Source organism: Dichomitus squalens (assembly GCF_000275845.1).
Source record: "Dichomitus squalens LYAD-421 SS1 unplaced genomic scaffold DICSQscaffold_63, whole genome shotgun sequence".
Lineage (NCBI taxonomy): Eukaryota > Fungi > Basidiomycota > Agaricomycetes > Polyporales > Polyporaceae > Dichomitus > Dichomitus squalens.
In genome coordinates this window covers 1-19,797 of record NW_006766945.1, presented here as the reverse complement: position 1 = coordinate 19,797, position 19,797 = coordinate 1, and the positions used below count along the sequence as shown (strand labels likewise).

Below are 19,797 nucleotides of genomic sequence, written 5' to 3'. Positions count from 1 at the left end.
CTTGGGCGCATTGTGTACAATAAGTCCAGGTCAACGAGTTTATAAGCTCTCCCGACGTCACCATTCACTTGCTGGGCTGATTTCCCGGGCCTAACAAACCTAGCATGAGACGATCTTGTCGATCTCTCTGCGCCCGCTGCCTGCGTGTCTCTGCTCGCTGTGCTGCAGACGCTTGAGCTGACCTTGAATGCAGCTAGGCAGGCGCCCAATAGGCGCGCGAGCAACTGAGCGACCGACAAGAATTGAGCACCCCTAGTGCAAGCCGAGGCCACAAGTACAAATACAACCACAGTAGTGTACCTGATGACATGTCGCCCTCCGGCGCCCTCGCCGGAGGGACGGAGGCGATGCTCGCAGATTCAAAACTCGGGAAAGTCGGCTCATGCCCATGTATGTACCACAAGTGACAAATCTTGTGCCCCGTAATCTGCTCTTCGATCTATACGCTGCAAACAGTCAAAGAGGCATACCTGACATTGATAATCGTGTTTTCGTCCATTTCTTCCCTCGCCATTGTATACGCATGGTCCTTCTCTGGCTCATCGAGGTTCGTCCGGCTGGTCAACCTCTTGCAAGAGCAGCCCAGACACGGATCGTCGCACCTGGCCTTCTGCCTGCGTCTAGGCCGCTATGTTGTGTGCTCTGCCCGTCTTCCTCGCGCGATAGTGTGCGTATGCAGACGTAATTATGGTTCGACCATCAGCTGTGTCCAATTGTTGATTCCGGTCCTTCTCGGAGAACAGACGCAGATCTATCGGAGTGAGCATGAACGCTCAGGAAGAGACGACGATGAGGAGCTTAATGATAGGGCTGTTCCTGGGAACGCGAAGACGCTAGTGCTTCCGTACACGGCGGCGTGAAGGGTGCATGCGATGACAATGAGGCTCTTGAAATTGTGTGGAAACACGTTTCTGTCGAAGTTGCTTATAATCAGCAGCATTCAACAACCGACGTTCCGAGAATCTCATGGTAGCTTTGCATCTCACGGAGTCTGTTTGCAGCACATGGATGTAATTGGCAGTGAACTTGCAACGCCGCCTTGATCAAAATATCATCTCGCGCGGCTGTTCATTGCAGTAAACATGGCATGAGTACTTGATTCAGCTCTGCGCCACGGAGTCAAACCATCGAAGTGTGTGTGACGTTGTGAACCTCTAGGTCTCGTAACGCGCACTTCGGGTATAGGCGGGATTGCCGGCCTGACATCCGCGAGTAGGGACGCTTTGACTATGTTCCCTGGTCCCTTCTAGGGGCCTGCCCTCAAGTGCAAACCCCTCGTCGTCAGCTTTGATGACATCAGCGGTCGCAGACGCCACAACGGCCGCGAGGCAGGCTAACACGGACCCCGTCGTTGCATACAAGCGATTCGTGAACGGCTACGACATTCTGGCTGGCGGTCACTTCAATGCTGTGACTAACCTTGCTCTCGAACGATGTGTAATACGCTCCAATCGCGGACGCCAATATCTTCAAGCAACTTGAGGATGGTATTGATGGATGGGCGTGAACATGGAAGATGGAATACATGGGGTCGTGTCTTTGTTGTCCTATTTTCGCATGATTTCAGGCGTTAACGACATTCTATCAGGTATCCCGACGATGTGCCGCCCAGCAAATTATTCGAATCTCATCGGTCGTCTCGGGCTGGGCTCTCCACTCGTCTTGAAAGACGACCCCGCAGCTCGGAAGGTCGAGAAGATCCCAGGTCTCGGCCGCCAACCGTTTGCGCTACTATGTCCGTAGGACAGGTCGTCAGCGGACAGATGAATCAAAATTGCTGTCGAGGGTATAGACAGTAAGGTCGTACCTCTGCAATCGCTCGTCGGACATGTTGGTAGTGATGAGAGAGATGGCCCTCGTCAAAGGTGAGAGTCGGAGCTTCGTCCTCTCCCTCGTAGGTGGCGTGGTGGTCCCGCAGCGAGTCTGAAGACAGCTCCTCCGAGCGGCGCCCTTGCGTGGGAGCGCGGTACGCAGAGAGCGACATGTGAGCTGGGGCAACACGCCGGATCGCCATGGGACGGAAGCTTGGGGGAGATAGGTCGTCCGACCCACCTTGCCGGGTTGCAGGAAGCTGGCTGGCCGGCAGGGGCTTGGAGTCGCGTTGCTGAGGTTTAGGCGGCGGCGGGAGGTAAAGTGTCACCCTGGGCTGCGGCTTCGCCTCCGCCGGTGCGGCCTCTACGTCGTCGCGCTTCGAGTAAGACTTGCGTCCGTTGTTGTTCGGGGGAACAGTTCGTAGTCGGAGCTTGAATTTCTGTACGGAGGCGTCCTTGCGTTGGTCTTTGCCCTTCTCCTTGCGCTTCTTTGCTGAAATAGTAGACCACGCGGAGTCTGGAGAGCTAAAGGCGTCGTATGCGTCTCGCTTGTCAGGCTTCTTGGATGGAAGAGGCTCCGGGTCGACATCGTCTGCGGCGCAGAGACGTAAGGCTCTCGAGGCACGAGGCGGAAGTCGCATCGATGACGGGGCTGGCGGAGGTGACTTCCGAAACGGAGGTGGAGGCGATGGTTGGAACGCATCCTTGATTGGTACAGGCGTCCGTGCACTTGACTGGGAGCGAGAAGAGAGGCAAGGACGGAAGGCAAAGCGACTGAACATCGGCTCTGGGAACGCTTCTCTATCGTTAGGATAATCGTATACCGTGTCATACGGAGGCGAAGTGGACGCCCGGTGTGGTGCGAAAGCGTGAGATAGAGGGCTATATGCGCGATCCGGGATCGGAGAAGACCGTGCACAAGAGCGCTGTGGGGAGCTATGGAAGGCTGTTCGCCTAAGGAGCAAGTCCGCATCGTACAGAGGACTTCGCTCTCGTCCGAAGTTCGGAGGTCGTGGGATTGGTGCTGAGGTATGAGAGGCCGATACTGCATATATGCGCCCAGTGATGCCAGGAGCGACCAAGATGATTTATAAGACTTGCCTGGGAAGTGGGAGATCGCCTTGTCGCGAGACGCCTGACCGATGACATGCAAAGACTGGGGCCATTGCGCAACAGGTGGCTTGTTTGGGGCGCCGCCGCCTTTCTGCCTGATGGCAGACGATTGGAAAAACATGTGGCGTAGATCTCTCCCGGCAATTGGCGACCTGTCAGCCTGCTGTAGAAGAGCTTGCGCAACTGTGTGATTATTTGTATGCACTTCGTCATGATGACCTGTTGGTATATTTCGATGTTGCGTGTGAACTGCATCCTCGGGCTTTGGCAGTGCCTCGGTCGGGCCTAGAAAACTTGTGAGAGGTCCCAGAGATGTCTGATGACGGACAGGAGATGGAGGCACGTTAAAAGGAGTAGCGTCATCGTCACAGAGCTTAGAAGCATCAGGGTCGAGAGAGGAGACGTCGACCAGAGTGTCATCAGAGAGTATATGCGCGTCGTGTGGATGCGGAGGCCCGTAGGCCTGAGAAACCTCAGCCGGAGCAGGCTGAGTGGAAGTCTGAAGAGAAAAGTGTGTCTCCAGCTTGCGTGCACTTGAGCCGGCTTGCTGAGTACGGAGGAGATCGAGGACTGAGGGTCGTGCGCTGCTTCCGCGGTTCGGAGGGACCTCCCTGGCCGGTTTGGCTGCAGCCTTCGACCCTCGTGAGGCAGCATTAGCCTTGGCAATTGTCCAAGGGTTCGGTTTGTAGCTTGCAGCATCCGTCCGAGAAGCGAGGTCCAGTTCTCCCAGCAGGCGAGCCTCCTCCGACGGAGGCTGCGTCCGGTCGTGCTTGCTAGTCCTGCTGGATCCTGGGTGAGAGCTCTCCTGGTCACATTCGTCTTCAGAGCTGGAGTCATCATAAGCGTAATTATTCGAGCGCAGAGAGAAAGACCAGTCGCCGTCGCCTCTAGTCCTCTGGGCCATGAGATGGAGCAAGTGGGCGTTAGAACTTAGCAGTCAATGGGAACTCTAGACTCCAGAGCGAGCTTCGCTAAACCCGACAGTCACGTGTGATATCCCTATGACTTGACGGGCCGCGATGGCCGCACTACATATGATGTAGTACTCTGAACACAAGTTCCTTACTCCTCCTTCCTACGGCCCTCTCGTTCATTGTGCCATATGCTTGAACGTACCTACTGGGATATCTGTTAATTGCTCCCCATGCGGACAGTTGGCTTTCTCTTCGTGCTCGCCGCTACACCAGCGACCCTCGCGTTCAAAAGTCAAGACTTCAAGACATGTTCTCAGGCTGGCTTCTGTCGATGTGGACGTGCGCTGTCTGTTATAATTAGGGCAGCCCAAAGCCCTTCCTGGACATCACCATACGCTGTAGATGCATCTAGCGCTGCTCTCTCACGCGACCAGACGTCGTTTATTGCGGCAATTAGGTCATCTATATATCCTGACGTCAAATTCGGTCTCGATGTCCGGATACATGACGATGGGGTTGTGCGCGTACGGATGGACGAAGTGGACGGACTCCGAAAGCACTATGATGAGGCGCGTCGTGGGCGTTGTTAGAGGAGCCGAAGGTCGGTCAACAGCAGTGGGAGCTCGGAAGGGATGGCGTCAGTGCTGTGTACAGCGCAGAGAAGGAAGTCGAGGTCAAGGTCGCGTTTGAGCCTCTCAAATTTACGCTACTTCGGAATGGAAGGAACAAGTTGTGCTTAATAACCGCGGTCTCCTGCACATGGAGCATTTCCGTACAAAAGAATCCGTGGCGAAGGGCAAGGGGCGATTCGATACCGACGGCAGCGCACAGGTAGTGCTCAATAACCACCCACGCATCGCCTGGTTCGAGGGAGAGGAGGAGGATGGCTGGTGGGAGGAGACTTTCCGTTCTTTCGTAGATTGCAAGCCCAGGGGTGGGTCTTTCAGGCACCGCCGAATGTACAGAGTCTCGCGTTCTCATTGATCTGTTAGGTCCTGAGTCTCTATTTATTGACATCGACTTCCCGAACCATGGCCATGTATATGGTATCGCCCAACACGCAACGCGCCTCGACCTCCCCACAACCACAGGCGAGAACGCATACTACCCCGACCCCTACCGCTTGTACAATGCGGATGTGTTCGAGTACCTGAGTACCTTGCGGACTCGACCACGTCGCTTTACGGGTCTATTCCGCTCATGCACGCGCATTCGGCAGACTCGACTGCGGCTGTCTTCAACGCGGTCGGTTCGGATACGTTCATCGACATCGGCCACCCCATTCCCAAGTCCTCGACGTCGCACTGGATTTCGGAGACAGGCATCCTTGACGTCTTCATCATCCCTGGTCCCACGCCCGCCGACATCTTCGCGCAATATACCCGCCTGACGGGCACGCCTGCGCTGCCTGCGCAGTGGGCCCTCGGCTACCACCAATGCCGCTGGGCCTACGTCAGCTCGGACGACGTGCGCACGGTCCAGAAGCGCTTCGACGAGGCGGACATGCCGGTTGATGTGTTGTGGCTGGACATTGAGTATGCAGAGGAGCACAAGTACTTCATCTGGGACAAGAGGCACTTCCCGGACCCAGTGGACATGATCAAGGACGTGGAGGCGGTGGGGCGCCATATGGTCGTGATCGTCGACCCGCACTTGAAGCGCACGAACGACTACCCTGTATACAAGCAAGCGGCCGAGCTGGGCATCCTCATCAAGAATGGTGACGATACGACGGACTACGAAGGCTGGCGCTGGAGTGGGAGCAGTGCTTGGGCGGACTTCTTCAACCCGCGCACCTGGGACTGGTGAAAGTCCTTGTTCAAGACCGAGCATCAGGAAGGTCAGTGGTCGTGGGTTGACAGCACAGTCGACACTGGCATCTGGAACGACATGAACGAGGTTTGTACGCCGTTTGTATCCCCTTGGTAGGGTTTGCGTGCTCATATCCCATAGCCTGCGGTCTTCAACGGCCCTGAGATAAGCATGCCGCGTGACAACATCCACTACGGCGGGTGGGAACACCGTGATCTTCACAACATTAACGAAATGCTCTTCGTAAGGACAGATTTCATTGTCGTTGAAGTTTGGACTCATTGATCTGTCGTTGTCACAGCACAACCTCACGTCGCAGGCCGCGATGGCGCGGACGGATCCCCCTGAGCGGCCTTTTGTCCTCTCGCGTTCCTTCTACGCCGGTTCCCAGCGCTTCGGCGCAACGTGGACTGGCGACAAACTCGGCACCTATGGCCGTTGGCGTGAAGATGGTGCTGGCAAACAACATCGCTGGTTTCAGTTTTGCTGGCTGTGCGTCGAGCATTCGCTGTTTCCGGCTTCTTGTCCACCACTGACGGTGTACTTCGTTGCAGCCGACGTTGGTGGATACTTCGGCAACCCCGACTCTGAGATGCTCGTGCGGTGGTACGGCGTCGGCGTCTTCTCGCCATTCTCCCGCGCCCACGCGCACGTCGACGCGACGCGCCGCGAGCCCTTTCTGCTGAACGAGCCTTACAAGAGCATCGTTCGCGACATGCTGCGTCTGCGGTACGCCATGCTCGCTGTGTAGTACACCGCGTTCCGGGAGGCGAGCGTCACGGGTCTGCCGGTCGTGCGCCCGCACTTCGTCGTGTTCCCGCAGGACGAGGAAGGGTTCTCTCTCGACGACCAGTTCTTTGTGGGCGGCTCTGGCTTGTCGGTCAAACCCGTCACTCGCAAGGGTGCCACAGAGGAAATCGTATACCTTCCCGCGGAGGACCAGGTACGGGGTCTCATTCTGATTGTCTAGACATATGTTGACATACATGTGTCCTGAAGGTGTACTACGACTCCTTCAACGACCACGCCTACCGCAGCAGCAGCTCTAAGGGCAAGCTGATCACCGTCCCCGCCGAACTCCATCAGATCCCCGTCTTCGTCCGCGGCGGCTCCATCATTCCGACACGCGAGCGCCCCCGCCGCTCGTCTCCTCTAATGAAGCACGACCCCTTCACGCTCCGCGTCGCGCTCGGCTCCGATGGCAGCGCTCGCGGTGAACTCTACCTCGACGACGGCGAGACGTACTCGCATCAGCAGGGCCAGTTCGTGTGGCGCGAGTTTGCGGTCGAGAAGCTGGCCAAGAAGAGCAGGTGCGTGTGGATCAGCAGCCGTGACTTCGCAGCGCAGAAGCCTGCGGAGGCGGTCGATCGCGTCGCGCTCGCCGCGTACGACAGCGGGAACGACTTTGCGAAGAGCATCGCCAATGTGCGTGTCGAGAAGTACAGTGACCGCATAAAATAGCGCACCACGTGCAATAAGCGCCCAAAGGAGGCGACAGAATTGCGGCTCTCCTGCGTTACCGAGGCCACAGGGTGGCACAAGAATTGGGAGTTGGGTAGATAGAAAGCTGAAGGCCGTAGATATGTAGGGTGGGAGTATCAGCGTGATTGCTTGGGGAGGTATAGTGATAGGAAGTGCACAGAGTCTGTTTTTTGGGGGGAAATTATAGTAAAATAGCAGAAAAATGACCTTCCATTCAGTCAAGACAGAATTTCGCGATTATACACAATACATACCCCTGTACAAAATGCATAGGCATCTATAAACTTGGGTCATCATGGCACTGGCCGAGAAGGGTGGGAACTCAACAATACAATCAGCGCTAAAATGAGCGATTGGAACCTTCCCTCACATTGCAAACAGACTTGAGTAAGGAGAGGTCTATGTAGCAGATATGCATAGAGGTTTCTACGTACTTCACATACAGTGATATTGATGGTAGCACGTTGTGATGTGGCTGAGCGATATGCAACTCTGTCATCAGGGTACTTGAAGCACATTCTGAGCGTCTGAATACCACGGCTCTCCCTATCGTGCTTCCTGGCGGAAGACCATTATACTCATGTGATATGTAGCCTACCATTCCTAGTGTATTATATGTCAATTCCGCCCTAGCCCGATGCAATGGTATGATGTCATAGTTCTGCCATCATTTTGCCCCCATAAAACAGGCTATGCGCACTTCCTATCACTATACCTCCCCAAGCAATCACGCTGATACTCCCACCCTAATATATCTACGGCCTTCAGCTTTCTATCTACCCATCTCCCAATTCTTGTGCCACCCTGTGGCCTCGGTAACGCAGGAGAGCCGCAATTCTGTCGCCTCCTTTGGGCGCTTATTGCACGTGGTGCGCTATTTTATGCGGTCACTGTACGTCCACCGAAGCTCCTTCCCGCCGCCTTCGACGATGCCACTTGACGGCTTCGCAGGCAGGCCCACGACGACGATCACCGCTGGAGTTGCGTCTGCGGACAAGAAAGAGGGCACGGCGAGTGTGCTTGTCATCCGGGACCCCAAGGTGGCGGTTACGAGCGACTGGGCTATCCTGGTGCAGGCTTGAATGCCTTCTTTGAATCTGTTGATGTTACATCTTCTGGGTGTGTTATATCAGTCGAACGTAGCCTTGCGGACACTCGGACGTTGGTGGACACTTAAGACTCGGCACAAGAGAGACCGGAAAGACTGAGACGCGAACGCGTGTGAAAGTCACGCGCGGAATTGTACGCGGTCGCGTGACGTGCTGGGGAAGTCGAACCGCGCTCGGATATCGGTTCGGTCGAGGCCGGCCTTGTTCTCGACACTCGTCTTGGTTTGCTTTCCCGCTTATTCGACGCAGGCTCCTGTCTATTGTTTATTCCATTGCATGCTATGGAGAATGTGCCCCCGTCTTCCATGAACCACTGCGAAGACCTCCCCTCTCTCGACGACCTACTGCCCCCGAAGCGCAACGTGAAGTCCTCGAGGCAGAAGCGATCACCCGGTCTGAACACCAGGACTAATGCCGATCGTGAAGATGAAGATTCGCTCACGGAATCTGGCCTCTTGACTCCTCCATCGTCCCAGACACAGGAGGAAGATATGGATCCTTCCAGGATGTTGTTTAGCCCACCCCCGGAGGAGATACTGAGACATGGTCGGGGCTCGGTGAGTGATGAGAGCAATTATTCATGAACGTTACTTGTCTGCTAGGACAATAGAATGCTGCATGGTACATCTGCGTGTGAGATTTCACGATACTCGACGTGTTATGCGAGTTCGCGACCACTTTCTCATGACGTTAGTGGTGGATGAGTGGCAGGAGCTCTCGCAGGCAGTATCGCGCTGTCATAGCAGCAGTAGTAATCTGCTTACATCGTTCTAGCATTCTAATATGACACTTCGTATAGACCGCCCGCGCACGATCCGTGCCCATTCAGCAACCGTTCACGCCATCGCTGCTCGCCGACCCCCCTACGCAGAGCACTGCGCTATCCAAGCGGAAGCGTAATGCACACAACCGTTCTTCCTCTCACACGGCTCTCGACTCAATCATCAACAATGAAGCCTCATCAAGCAGCGTACTGGTCACCGAAGCCACGCCTAATCCCAAGCCCCGCAAGCAGACTAAGCACGGCTCCCCATTCCGCCGCACCGCCGAACTCGAAGAGCCTACGACACCCACTCGCGCATCTTCCCAGCGCAGGAGCGAGTCCCCGACAAAGCGCACGCTCTTCCTGTCTCCTCATCACACAAATCCCAATGCCGACTACGTCCCTCCCCTCCCTACCATATCCCGGCAGAGCATCTCTGCGCGAAGACGCTCTTCGACCCCGATGCCTCCCTACGAACCACCTCGCGAGCGGTTCACACCCCCTCGCGAGATCATTCACACCCCACCGCGTGCCACCGTCTCGCCGGAGAGGATATCGAAGTCGAGCAAACGCAAATCCACAGCGCCGAAGAACCAGAAGAAGCTCGTCCTGACGGTCAAGAAGGAACCCCCCGAGATCGACCTGAGCGTGCCCCCTCCGCCTCCGTCGCCCAGCGACGACCCGCTCCTGCTCAAGGGCTTGCCCGGGCACCCGAAATCGAGGCCGAGGCCGTCGAAGCTACAGACGCAGCAGCCCGCGAGCACGAATGCCCCTGAGGCCCTCGGGACCCCGGCCTCGACGCATGCGCGCGAGACTCCCTCCATCGCGTCTTCCTCCGCGAGTCCACCTGAGACGAGGGTCGGGCGCCTGCCCGATTTAAACTCGAGCCTGGACTTCGGCGTGCAGAACGGCGACGACTATGACGACGACGACGACGACTCCTTCGCGGGTGCCCCGCCCATCTTCGACCTCACGAACCCGCAAGAGGACCCTGGGGCGTGGGACGACGTCGACTCTGGGTCCGACTCGGACGACTTTGACCAGACGGGCGAGTACACGGGGCGGTTCAAGGTGCTGACGGTACCCACCAAGGCGGACCCGCCGAGCAGCTGCACGCGCTCGCGCCAGGACGCGTGGGGGAACCCGAGCAGCCCGTTCCCTGGCTCTGGGGGGAAAAGGAGGAGCTTGCCGAGCTCGAGCTCGCCTCCGCTGAAGGCTGTGCCGGACGGAGAGGACGGGGCGCAGAGCGAGAGCTTGGACGAGGATGACGTGTTTTTCTTGAATACGCCCGCGAGCGCCGACGTTCGCGTGGATGTGACTGTGAGGGAGGAGTTTGAAGAGGGCAGTTCGAGGGACACGATTGATGGGCTTGCTGGGCTGGAGGTGGACCTGTCGGTGGATGTGCCGGACGTTCTTCATACCTCGCATGAGCAGCAGGATACCTTCCGGGAGGGGCCGCGCGAGAAATCGCCTTCTCCGCTCCCTATCGTCGACGTCCAAGGAGAGGAGTACGGGCATGAGCACCACGTCCGGTTCGTAGCACCGCGAGGTTCCCCTGAAGAAGAGGTCTCGATGGAGCTCGAAGACGGGGACGACTCGCAGGGAGCCCCACAGCCGCATGTCGACGCCGACTTCTCCTACGAGTCCGTCATCCACGACCCCGAGGATGACCAAGCCCGCGCTTCCGCACAGGAGCCCGAACGCGAGGCAGCGCACGATTCCGACTCGAGCGACGAGGAAACGGTCGACCGTGAGCTCTCCCGCGAGCCGGGGCAGTTCAGCGACGATGAGTACGAGGAGGAGCGTGATACCCGTCCCAAGCCCCCAACCATACCCACCCCTCCACGTGCAACGTTTACTCCGGCGCGTTCTATCTCGCCGAACGAGCAGACAGCGCGACCGAAGGGCTTCTTGTCCATCACCTCTCCGCTGAGGAGGCGGAAGTCCCCGTCGGTGCAGGGATCGCAAGCGGGATATGCGTCGCCGATGCTGTCTATTGATGCAGCCTTTGCTACGCTCGTGCCTGTCGTTGTACGTGAACCACAAGAAGGGGAAGGTGTAAGTACGCGCCCGCTAGACGACGAGGCTGAGGAAGACCTGATGGAGGAGGACCAACCCGCGGAGCAGGTTGCGACGGACATCGACGACGATAGCGCCGACGAGAGCGAGGAGCTGGACGAAGGTGTCGTCAAGATCACCAGTGACGACCCTCGGGTCGCTGCTCGGGCAGCCGCTATTCTGAAGATGGTACTTCAAAGCAGTCTGTATGATGACCAATTCGATGCTCACTGTTCAACAGCACGACTACGACTTCATCATCCGTGACCCCTCCCGCAAGCGCCGCTACTCTGGTGTCGACAGCGCCTTGCGCAAAGCTCGTCGTCGATCTACCCTCGAAGGCGGCATTGCCAAGCACGGGACCCCCGTCCAGCGGCGACGCACCCTCGGCGGCATCATCGGCGACAAGGTCATCATCCCTGGCAGCCCGATGATGACCGTCCCAGAGCTCCTCCAGCAGGCGGAGCAGACAGTGGAGCAACGCGAGCGCAGCATGTTCCACACGCCCTCGCGGGACGCATCGTTCATCAGCGCCGGAGAAAGCGCGTCGTTCAAGTTCCCGCTTCCCCTGGACAGGCCGGTGTTCGAGACCCCAGAGCCGAGACAGAAGGTGTATGCGAGGCCGACCTTCAACGCGTCGGGACCTCGGGCTTGGGAGAAGGACGACTGGAAGCTGCTGGACGCGTGCTTTACGGACGAGCGGCTCTCGCTCGGGTCGCATAAGCGTTTGGGCGAAGCAACGCTTGCGTCTGTGGATGTCGTCGACTTGGACAAGGTCGTGAATCGGTTCTTGGAGTACACTGGCGGTGTCCCTGTTGAGGAATGTTGGCCCGGTTGGACGAGGTGCGTGTTCTGTGCTCGACCTATAGTGATCCTTTACTGACACTTATGTAGAGATGACCTGTTGCGCCGGACACTTGCACTGCAGAAGAAGCAGCGTGCAGGCAAGGGTGCACCTCCCACACCTAGCGGCAGATTTGGGTCAGTCGCGCTTTCTGAGGTGCCCGACTTCACCCCTCTGCCGAGTCGACAGTCCTCTGTGCAGCCCGGTCTTCAGAGGTGGGCGTCTACGAGCAGCACGGGAAGCAGTAAGCCTGCGGTTCCTGCTTCGCTGCTCGCACCCCGCTACTCGCACCTCCTAGACGAGGCAGTTGCGATCTCGAAGAACGAGTTTAGGACACCTACCGCGTCAACGGCTCAACCCGTCGAGTACCGAAGCGCCTCGGTTCCTGTCGCGGAGACCCGCGAGATCTCACTGCCGCCTCAGTCGCCCGCCACTGCTATGCGCTCAGAGTCAGAGGCCCCTATGAACATAGAAGATGTTTCTATGTCTATGCCTCCACCGCCGCTCCCAACACCTCGTTCCATCACCTCACGGATGAAGGGATTCCTCTTCTCCTACTTGCCCAAAGCCACCAAGTCCAACCGATTTAAGAAGCCTGCTGCTCCTGCACATCCTGGTCTGCCCATCCCACCACCCGAAGTGTTCCAGAAGCCGCGCAGCGTAGCGACGCCTGTCTCGAAGCCCGCGCCTAAGCCTGTCCCGCCCAAGGACCTCGTCAATCTCCACCATGCCCCCCTCCCACCCTCGAAGATCCCGCGCCCGACGAAGCAGCAGCCAAAGCGTCTCGTCGAGCTGCACCCTGCGCCGCCCCCGGAGCCTCGCCCAGCGTCGTCGACAAGCAAGATAAGCTTGAGCGACCGACGGAGCAGTAGTGGGAGCGTGAAGGATCTGGTGAAAGGCTTCGAGGATTTGCAGAAGATGCAGGCAAGGGAGAAACAGGAGGAAGCTGCGCGGCTGAGGAGGGTAAGAAGTGTCGGTGAATGGGCTGCTGCGACTGGGAGTCGTGGCCGGGGGCAGCAGGACGGAAAGCCCGGTTGGAAGCCCTGAACTCGAGATGCACGACGATGTTTATGATTCCCTCTACCGAAATAGCTGATCTCATGGCGATATGTTATATCTCTACAGACACCTTTGCATACCACTCTCCGCGAGACACGCATGTACAGCGTGCTGCGTTGTTTGTCATATTTCTTGTCGTATGCGATGTAATGCTCTGAGGACGCGATCGAGTCGTGTCCCATACTATGATACATATATGACAATGTCTACATCCTTTCTTGGTCTATTATCACCCGGCGGAGTCCACATTGGAGTATGCACAAGGTCCGACGTTCAATAGTATCCCAGTTCTTGTTGAGCCGCCTTCATGGGTTCGTACAGGCCATGCTGTTCCCCTAGTGCGTAAGTGAAAGTCATTCTCTGTAGGATGGATGGACCATCATCGGGATCGCATTCCAACTGTCGTAGCCGGGTGAGCGTTTCTGTAAACTCTGGAGTCGCCAAGCATGGACTTACCAGGGAAATCATGTCGTCTAGGAGATGCGCTTGCCCCGCTGACATCCCTGGTAGTCCATAATGGTTCGCGTTGACGATATGAACATGGAAATGGTCTGACGAATACCGTCAGCTTCCTCCTGGGGGCTCGGCCAGAGAAGAGCGCCACCCACAATACGACGGCTGGTAATGGATGAACATCCGCAGCGATCCCTGGCCGAGACCCCAGCGGTCTTTGACCACTCTCGCGATTTCCCGGCGAATGCTCTTGAGCATTGGGAGGTGGCTCTTGGTGAGGTCGCGCAAGCTTCGGATGCTCCTGTTGAAGGCGATCGCGACGAGGTAGAGGGAGCTGAGAGTGATGAGGTCCCACTTCATGTCTGGTAAGACGAGGTAGCCGTGTTCTGGAGACGGATCGCGATAGAGGACCTTTTCGACTTCGGACGTCCCGTTGAGGATGTTCTCAACCCTAGGTCCATTCTAAGCAGGGTTACCATGGGACAGGCTGCTAGTGCAACTGACCATTGCGTACGAGATGGAGGAAATGCAGCGATGTATGGTCTGACAATGCGATCATACAGAGCGGGTGTTTCGTGTACGATGGCAACCTCTTGTCTGGAATACTATAATTTTGGTCAGAGACCAGGAACCGGAAGGCCTCTGCAACTGCCTACCTTCCGTATGTGTACCTCTGTCGCCGGATGGACGATGTTGATCTTCACATCTGGGCTGTCTGAGGAGCTCGCAAGCCATCCGAACAGCCATGTGTACTGCCTCGAAACCCCTTGAGCACCGTTGTTCGTGGATCAACGAATGAAACCTACGATATCGGTGCCCTCGATGAGCTGCGAGCTCTCGAGCGACCGGGTGAGGATGTGCTCGGCGGAGTCTGCTTGTAGAGCCGTTTTCTCAATCCGCACAACTGCGTCTGCATACTCAGATGTTCCTTGAACAGGGAGCTTTCCGAGGAGCGTCAACGCGTGCGTGATGGGGTCTGCATGTTTAGATACAGTTATGAGCGAGGAATCGAGGAAGAAGCCTCGGAATCAGACCTTCATTGAGGACCCGCTCGAACTGGAACTGTTTGAGCGTTGCAAGTTCGTATCTAGACATATCTCAGAGAGGCCTGAATGATATGCGGTAGCGCCTTGTGGGTCTGACTACTCCTGCCGCGGGAAATCCGGCGCCGAAGAACCCGTTGACGACCAGCACGAGTTCACAGCGGTCTCACCAGTGAGGATGAGACTCCACGTCAATATATGCAGAGCTTTCCAAGATCAATCTCAGAATATGAATGAGCCACCCAAGGTTGAGTGGCACATTTGATCCCCCTCTTGGTCCGGATTTGGCCGATCAATCCCGATTCCCGGAGGACGCACGAGCGTAAGACGCCCACCTCCTCGAGCTCTCCCCTGACGGCAAGTTGTTGATTGGAATCACCGTGCGGGGCGGAGATAGAGCTTCGCAACCACTTGATAATGCCGCTGGCAGCTGATGGTGGTTCGCTGGTTCGAGGAACAGATCTGCCCATGCTCTGATGCGTAAAAAAGCACAGCGGCTGCCCGTCTTGGTATGCTGGAGCGTTTGAATGCAGCCGCTCTTGCCCTCTATAGGACGCACGTTGGTTGACCTTCTTGTGCTCCTCTCGTTATAATCCAGCGGCGCTCTGTCGGCGAGTCGTGGCGTCTTTGCGCGATATCGACGACGATGCTGTCCGTGCTACAATTGCTGATGGCTTCCTTTGGGGTGGCCAGCCTTTGGATCTGTCGCGCGGCTCCAGTCGCACAAAGTAGGAGGCATCTTTCCAGGATTATACCTTATGTTAGCTGACTGTGCGAACTCGTAGATCGTGTTGGCTTCCCCAGAGCAGCGGCACAGAGCGACGACTTCAATCTGAATCCCTATCCAGGCAAGCCGCGGCTGACATTCAACGAGGATGGTACCTTCAAGATCACCGTCTTCTCTGACTTGCACTACGGGGAAAACCCCTGGGACGTCTGGGGCCCCCAACAAGACGTCAATAGCACTACACTCATGAACACTGTTCTCACGAGCGAGAAGCCCGACTACGTGTGGGTGTTGTCATCTGTTTAGAGTTGATGTGAGTTACTGACGAAGTCGAACTATAGCGTTCTCAACGGTGACTTGATTACCGGAGAGAGTAGGTGATTTTATGGCTCTTTGAATGCATTAGAAGACTAATGGAGTCTACCAGACACGTTCCGGGAGAACTCGACGAAGTTGATTGATGAGATCGTCGCTCCTCTCAACAAGCTCAAGCTGCCTTTCTCGTCCACACACGGCGTATGGTGTCCGTCTTTCACCCCTCATACGCCCAAATTCACAAGCAACGTTATTCGTTAGAATCATGACAACGAACCCAACATCACGCATGCCGAAGAGATCAAGCGTGAGCTGCAGGTCGCGCCTCTCAGCTACACGCGCTTTGCCCCGTCTTGGGCAAATGGCCAGGGCTATGGTCCCGGAACGTACTGGGTTCCTGTAAGTCTTCCCATGAAGAGACTCGTGATAATAGAAGCTCACTATATTGACCTCGTATGTCAGGTGTACACGAAGGCCACCGGTCCGTCAGGCCTACTGTCAAGCCATGTTGTGAGCTGACCTTCGTCACAGATCACTCACCCTCCCTCGTTCTGTGGTTCTTCGACTCGCGCGGTGAGCATAACACAGCTCAGTAGAAGACTTTCAAGACTGTTGATTGTGAACATCTTACAGGCGGTTTCAGTGAGGGCGTAAACTCGACGCGTGTCCCCGACTGGGTCGATGAGAACGTCGCGACGTGGATCAACTTCACCGTCGCCACAATGGACGCCGCTTGGGGTCCCGCTGAGAAAGTGAACCGAGGCTCGCTCGCCTTTGTCCACATCCCACCGTACGTCTCCTCTTCATCGCACGGACGACATGAGTACTGAGTTTCAGAGCACAGCCACGTCGTGCAGGACCTCCAGCCGAACCTCAACAGTACTCAGGACCCCGGTCTGAATGGTGCTTGAATCTTCGTGCTGCGAAAAGCGCTTTGAATGCTGATGCTTTGTTTGCAGCTGACGAGCTCGGTTCGGGATCAACACAGGCGACGACACTCCCACAAGACGCCGACAAGGACGATCCGTTCTGGAACGCCCTCAACGCACAAGTCAAGAACCTCCACGGTGTGATCTCGGGGCATGGTGCGTCATCGCCTGCATGTCCGTTCGGTTACCGACTAAACGCAATGTCGTAGACCACGGTAACGAGTGGTGCAAGCGCGAGATCACGAAGAACGTCATCTTCTGCTTCGACAAGCACTCCGGGTCTGTGACCAAGCCTTCTACGTACCCTCATGAGAGAACTGATAGCTGTATGCGCGTAGATACGGTGGATACAGCAGCACGGGGTGGGGGCATGGCGTGCGCAATATCGTCTTCCGTTCGCCGGACCCGAACGTTGGGCCGGAGACTTGGATCAGGATGGAGGACGGGGAGACCCATGCTCGCATCATCATGGATTCCTCCTACAACTGATATCTCTTTTAGTTGTGTCCTTCTGTGCGAGTTCCGAATGCGAGCTATTCAAGGCCAATCACTCGGAATGTCCAAGACGCACGGGCCCGAGGACTCATCGCGGCATCAGACATGGGAGCTCTCTGGAGTGCAGAAGCGCCGTGCAGTGCGTGCACGCGTGTGCCTACTTCCAGCGCCTTTAGTTCCACCAGGAAGGCGGCCTCCACTTTTACAAAACAATGGCAACGAATTTAATGAGGCAGGATTCCCCTCTCTGTGGTCATCGACGGCGAGTGACTATCGCATGCTTGCTAGGATCTAGCCATCTTTCCTTTGGCCTGGGGGGAGGCCAGCGCTTCTCGATTAAATGAGAGCCTCAAAGAAAGGATCGCTGTGATACGATCACGGGTCCGAGACAACAGGTAGCGCAAGCTTAGCTGACTCACGGCATGCGCCGGCAGCCCACCGAACGTCAAATCGCAGATTGCGGCATGTATAAGTACAGATCCGTACACTAGCCTTTAGAGTGTTGCATGCATCGCGCTAGCACTCAGGGCCAACCATGTTGTCCCTCCCAATCGAGCTCCAAATACGTGTCCTACTGAACCTGGATGACAACGATACCCTGGCATGCCGGCAGGTACGCTTGCGTAGTGGTTGTCCAGCTCGAATGTTTGCATAATCAACTCACGGTATGCCCTAGGTCTGCAAGGATTTCCTCAAGATGATCGAAGATGCCTCAGTGCAGTACAAGGTCGAGCTTGCCTGCGCGGGCATGGTCGACGGTGGTCGCTACGGTCCTCCCCCTACCGATCGCTCGCGGTTGTTGAAGGTGTATCAGGATTCAGAGAGCCAGCAGAGATGCTGAATTGGTTCTCTATCTTTCGATGTCAATCGCGGGCAGCTGGAACCGTGCCAAGGCGTCTTCCTGAATGCACCTGCGCGAGGTGTTGTGGAGTTGTACCGACCCGGATCGAAGGTCCTGGAGCGACCGCCGACTACGCATCATATCAGCCTACCACCACACCTGGAAGACCTGTGGCTCTATGCTATCGACATTGCTCAAGTTATTCTTGCTATACTAGCGTTTCCTATAGCTGGCCAGTGGGTTGTTCGATGTTCAATGCACGTGCGGTCGATGCTCAATCATTACTCATTTTTCGCCAGGCCGTATCAGCTTCATCTACTTTCCATTGGAGGAGGCGGCATAGCCCACCCGCTTACCCGAGTCTCGGTGTTACGTGAGCTAGTCCTCTGCTCCACCAACAATCAGTATGGCATGTTGGAGTATAGCGGACACGTTTCTCTTTGTACCCTTTGTTACGCGCTTGACAGGCTGTCAAGCGCCTTCTCTATTATGCGGATCCTCTACTCTACGCTTTGCTAGTCTACATCATGTATATAAGCTACGGCTTCTTTTCCCTCGATCATCATCCTTTCCCTGCTTCTCATCTTCTCTCTCGTGTGAACTCCAACATGGCAGACGAGATTGCATGGAGATCGTCGAGGATATCGTAGGCTTGCAAATCGGAGAATATGACCAATTCGCGATCCAGGTATGGAACTGGACGACCGGAGCCATGATATGGGTAAGGAAGAACGTCTATGCGAGTGAATATCGCTGATTCTACTCCCATCCAGTACTATAGGGCTGATCAGGACCATGACAAGCCCAGGGCTCATTTGGCCCAAGAATTCACTCTACTCGATCCCACCCACATCCTTCTCTTCAGCTCGAACGACGGGGCTTTCATGGTATACAAAATCACGGAACGGACCAACATCGTGGACCCAGTCGATGGAGCTAGCTTCGTATGCACTTTCAAGCTGCTGCCAACGACTCCCGGAGCGAGAGTCTCACGCTTCCACCCAGCGTCTGGCGACTCGGACTCAACTCTACCGGTAAAAATGGTCTACTGTGGCTATTCTTCCCTTGTACCATCTCCGAGACGGACATTTTATGCTGATCCCGCTTCCGCACTCGTTGGTCTCCACTGGGCTCAAAACAACTGGACTCGGACGGGCCGATCGACTTCGGTCGACTGCTCCTCCTCATCCCTAAGTCGACCATCTAATCGAAAGTCGAGGATGGCCGTTTATCGAGCCGACGAAGAATCGCATCAGACGAATGGGGTCACCGGGGCAGCCGACTCCTTCGGCTCGGATTCTACTTGCCTGCATTCAGAATCAGCATCCTTGGCTCCCGATGCGCGATCATTTTCGCCGATAGCAACCGAGCATTCCCTGCGCTCCGTCTGTTTCTCCTCGACGTTCACCCGTGTGCACCGTCCCGTGGCGTCGGCGATCTGGACATACACCGGAAATACTTGAATCTGCAGGATCATATCGGATTAGAATCGTCGTCTCTATCGCCAGACGCTTGCACGACGTACCCTACCCGGGTGCTACATACTTAGGGATCTCACTCATACAAAAGAAGAGCATCTCTCAAGCTTTAGCCTTACGGAAGACAGCTTCGCCTTTGCGGTGCACTGGAGAGATGATAAACTCGGGGCTGTGAAGACAAGGATTAGATCCGACTAGAGTCGAAGCAAGATCTTCAGTCAGTAAGGAAAGACTGAAGAGGGAGGACGCAATCTGAAGTCCTTATATACTACAGAGAAGTGTCCATGGCTAATCGAAGAGTGGTTAGTCACATGTACCATAGTGCGATGAATAATACGATGGTGAAAGAATTGCGACGTATCGCACCATAGGATGAGTAAGAGATGAGTAAGGCATAGACCTGTCTAGACCATTCTGGAGTAGTACGGATTGTCCTAGACAGTACCAGAAGAGTCCGGAAGCATAGCTATAGTACACGAGCAGAGAGTCCCAAATATGGTAACATACTACATAAGCGACTACAGCTAAGCGCTAGGAGACGCATAGCCTCG

General features: G+C 56.1%; 6 protein-coding genes across 6 annotated transcripts; 3 read left to right on the top strand and 3 right to left on the bottom strand.

Annotated features, from left to right (window-relative positions):
* Window positions 1-1,584: 1,584 nt before the first annotated feature.
* On the bottom strand, window positions 1,585-2,452 carry DICSQDRAFT_129745 (uncharacterized protein; the record flags this gene model as incomplete). The annotated part of the gene is made up of 2 exons (XM_007370185.1): window positions 1,585-1,728; window positions 1,808-2,452. 2 exons carry the CDS (start codon window positions 2,450-2,452, stop codon window positions 1,585-1,587), a joined length of 789 nt encoding a protein of 262 aa, XP_007370247.1.
* Window positions 2,453-4,068: 1,616 nt separating this feature from the next.
* On the top strand, window positions 4,069-8,214 carry DICSQDRAFT_150074 (uncharacterized protein; the record flags this gene model as incomplete). Its single annotated transcript, XM_007370184.1, has 12 exons — window positions 4,069-4,377; window positions 4,431-4,517; window positions 4,562-4,772; window positions 4,831-4,992; window positions 5,058-5,643; window positions 5,738-5,741; window positions 5,792-5,893; window positions 5,952-6,087; window positions 6,205-6,356; window positions 6,402-6,593; window positions 6,650-7,094; window positions 8,084-8,214. 12 exons carry the CDS (start codon window positions 4,069-4,071, stop codon window positions 8,212-8,214), a joined length of 2,517 nt encoding a protein of 838 aa, XP_007370246.1.
* Window positions 8,215-8,476: 262 nt separating this feature from the next.
* On the bottom strand, window positions 8,477-9,453 carry DICSQDRAFT_140732 (uncharacterized protein). The gene is made up of 2 exons (XM_007370183.1): window positions 9,041-9,453; window positions 8,477-8,798 (listed from the first exon to the last, which is right to left on the bottom strand). The coding sequence occupies exon 2, from the start codon at window positions 8,784-8,786 to the stop codon at window positions 8,628-8,630; it is 159 nt and encodes a 52-aa protein (XP_007370245.1). The 5' UTR covers window positions 8,787-8,798; window positions 9,041-9,453; the 3' UTR covers window positions 8,477-8,627.
* A 207-nt stretch (window positions 9,454-9,660) lies between these two features.
* DICSQDRAFT_112292 (scavenger mRNA decapping enzyme) lies at window positions 9,661-14,676 on the bottom strand. The gene is made up of 9 exons (XM_007370182.1): window positions 14,453-14,676; window positions 14,225-14,394; window positions 14,075-14,170; window positions 13,923-14,023; window positions 13,574-13,869; window positions 13,422-13,516; window positions 11,957-13,364; window positions 11,304-11,905; window positions 9,661-11,251 (listed from the first exon to the last, which is right to left on the bottom strand). The coding sequence occupies exons 1-7, from the start codon at window positions 14,511-14,513 to the stop codon at window positions 13,239-13,241; spliced, it is 945 nt and encodes a 314-aa protein (XP_007370244.1). The 5' UTR covers window positions 14,514-14,676; the 3' UTR covers window positions 9,661-11,251; window positions 11,304-11,905; window positions 11,957-13,238.
* Window positions 14,677-15,131: 455 nt separating this feature from the next.
* DICSQDRAFT_174346 (Metallo-dependent phosphatase) lies at window positions 15,132-16,921 on the top strand (the record flags this gene model as incomplete). The annotated part of the gene is made up of 12 exons (XM_007370181.1): window positions 15,132-15,189; window positions 15,247-15,472; window positions 15,530-15,561; window positions 15,616-15,704; window positions 15,765-15,902; window positions 15,966-15,984; window positions 16,035-16,076; window positions 16,137-16,293; window positions 16,348-16,406; window positions 16,463-16,588; window positions 16,642-16,711; window positions 16,771-16,921. The coding sequence occupies 12 exons, from the start codon at window positions 15,132-15,134 to the stop codon at window positions 16,919-16,921; spliced, it is 1,167 nt and encodes a 388-aa protein (XP_007370243.1).
* Window positions 16,922-17,462: 541 nt separating this feature from the next.
* On the top strand, window positions 17,463-17,768 carry DICSQDRAFT_174345 (uncharacterized protein; the record flags this gene model as incomplete). The annotated part of the gene is made up of 2 exons (XM_007370180.1): window positions 17,463-17,540; window positions 17,604-17,768. 2 exons carry the CDS (start codon window positions 17,463-17,465, stop codon window positions 17,766-17,768), a joined length of 243 nt encoding a protein of 80 aa, XP_007370242.1.
* Between the last annotated feature and the right edge of the window lie 2,029 nt (window positions 17,769-19,797).

Coding starts and splice junctions, on each gene's coding strand:
- DICSQDRAFT_112292 (XM_007370182.1), bottom strand. CDS start 14,513: ATGTCTAGATACGAACTTGCAACGCTCAAACAGTTCCAGTTCGAGCGG. Junction 14,171..14,224: donor TCATCGAGGGCACCGATATC/GTAGGTTTCATT, acceptor GTTTCGAGGCAG/TACACATGGCTGTTCGGATG. Junction 13,870..13,922: donor CCTCCATCTCGTACGCAATG/GTCAGTTGCACT, acceptor GAATGGACCTAG/GGTTGAGAACATCCTCAACG.
- DICSQDRAFT_140732 (XM_007370183.1), bottom strand. CDS start 8,786: ATGTCTCAGTATCTCCTCCGGGGGTGGGCTAAACAACATCCTGGAAGG.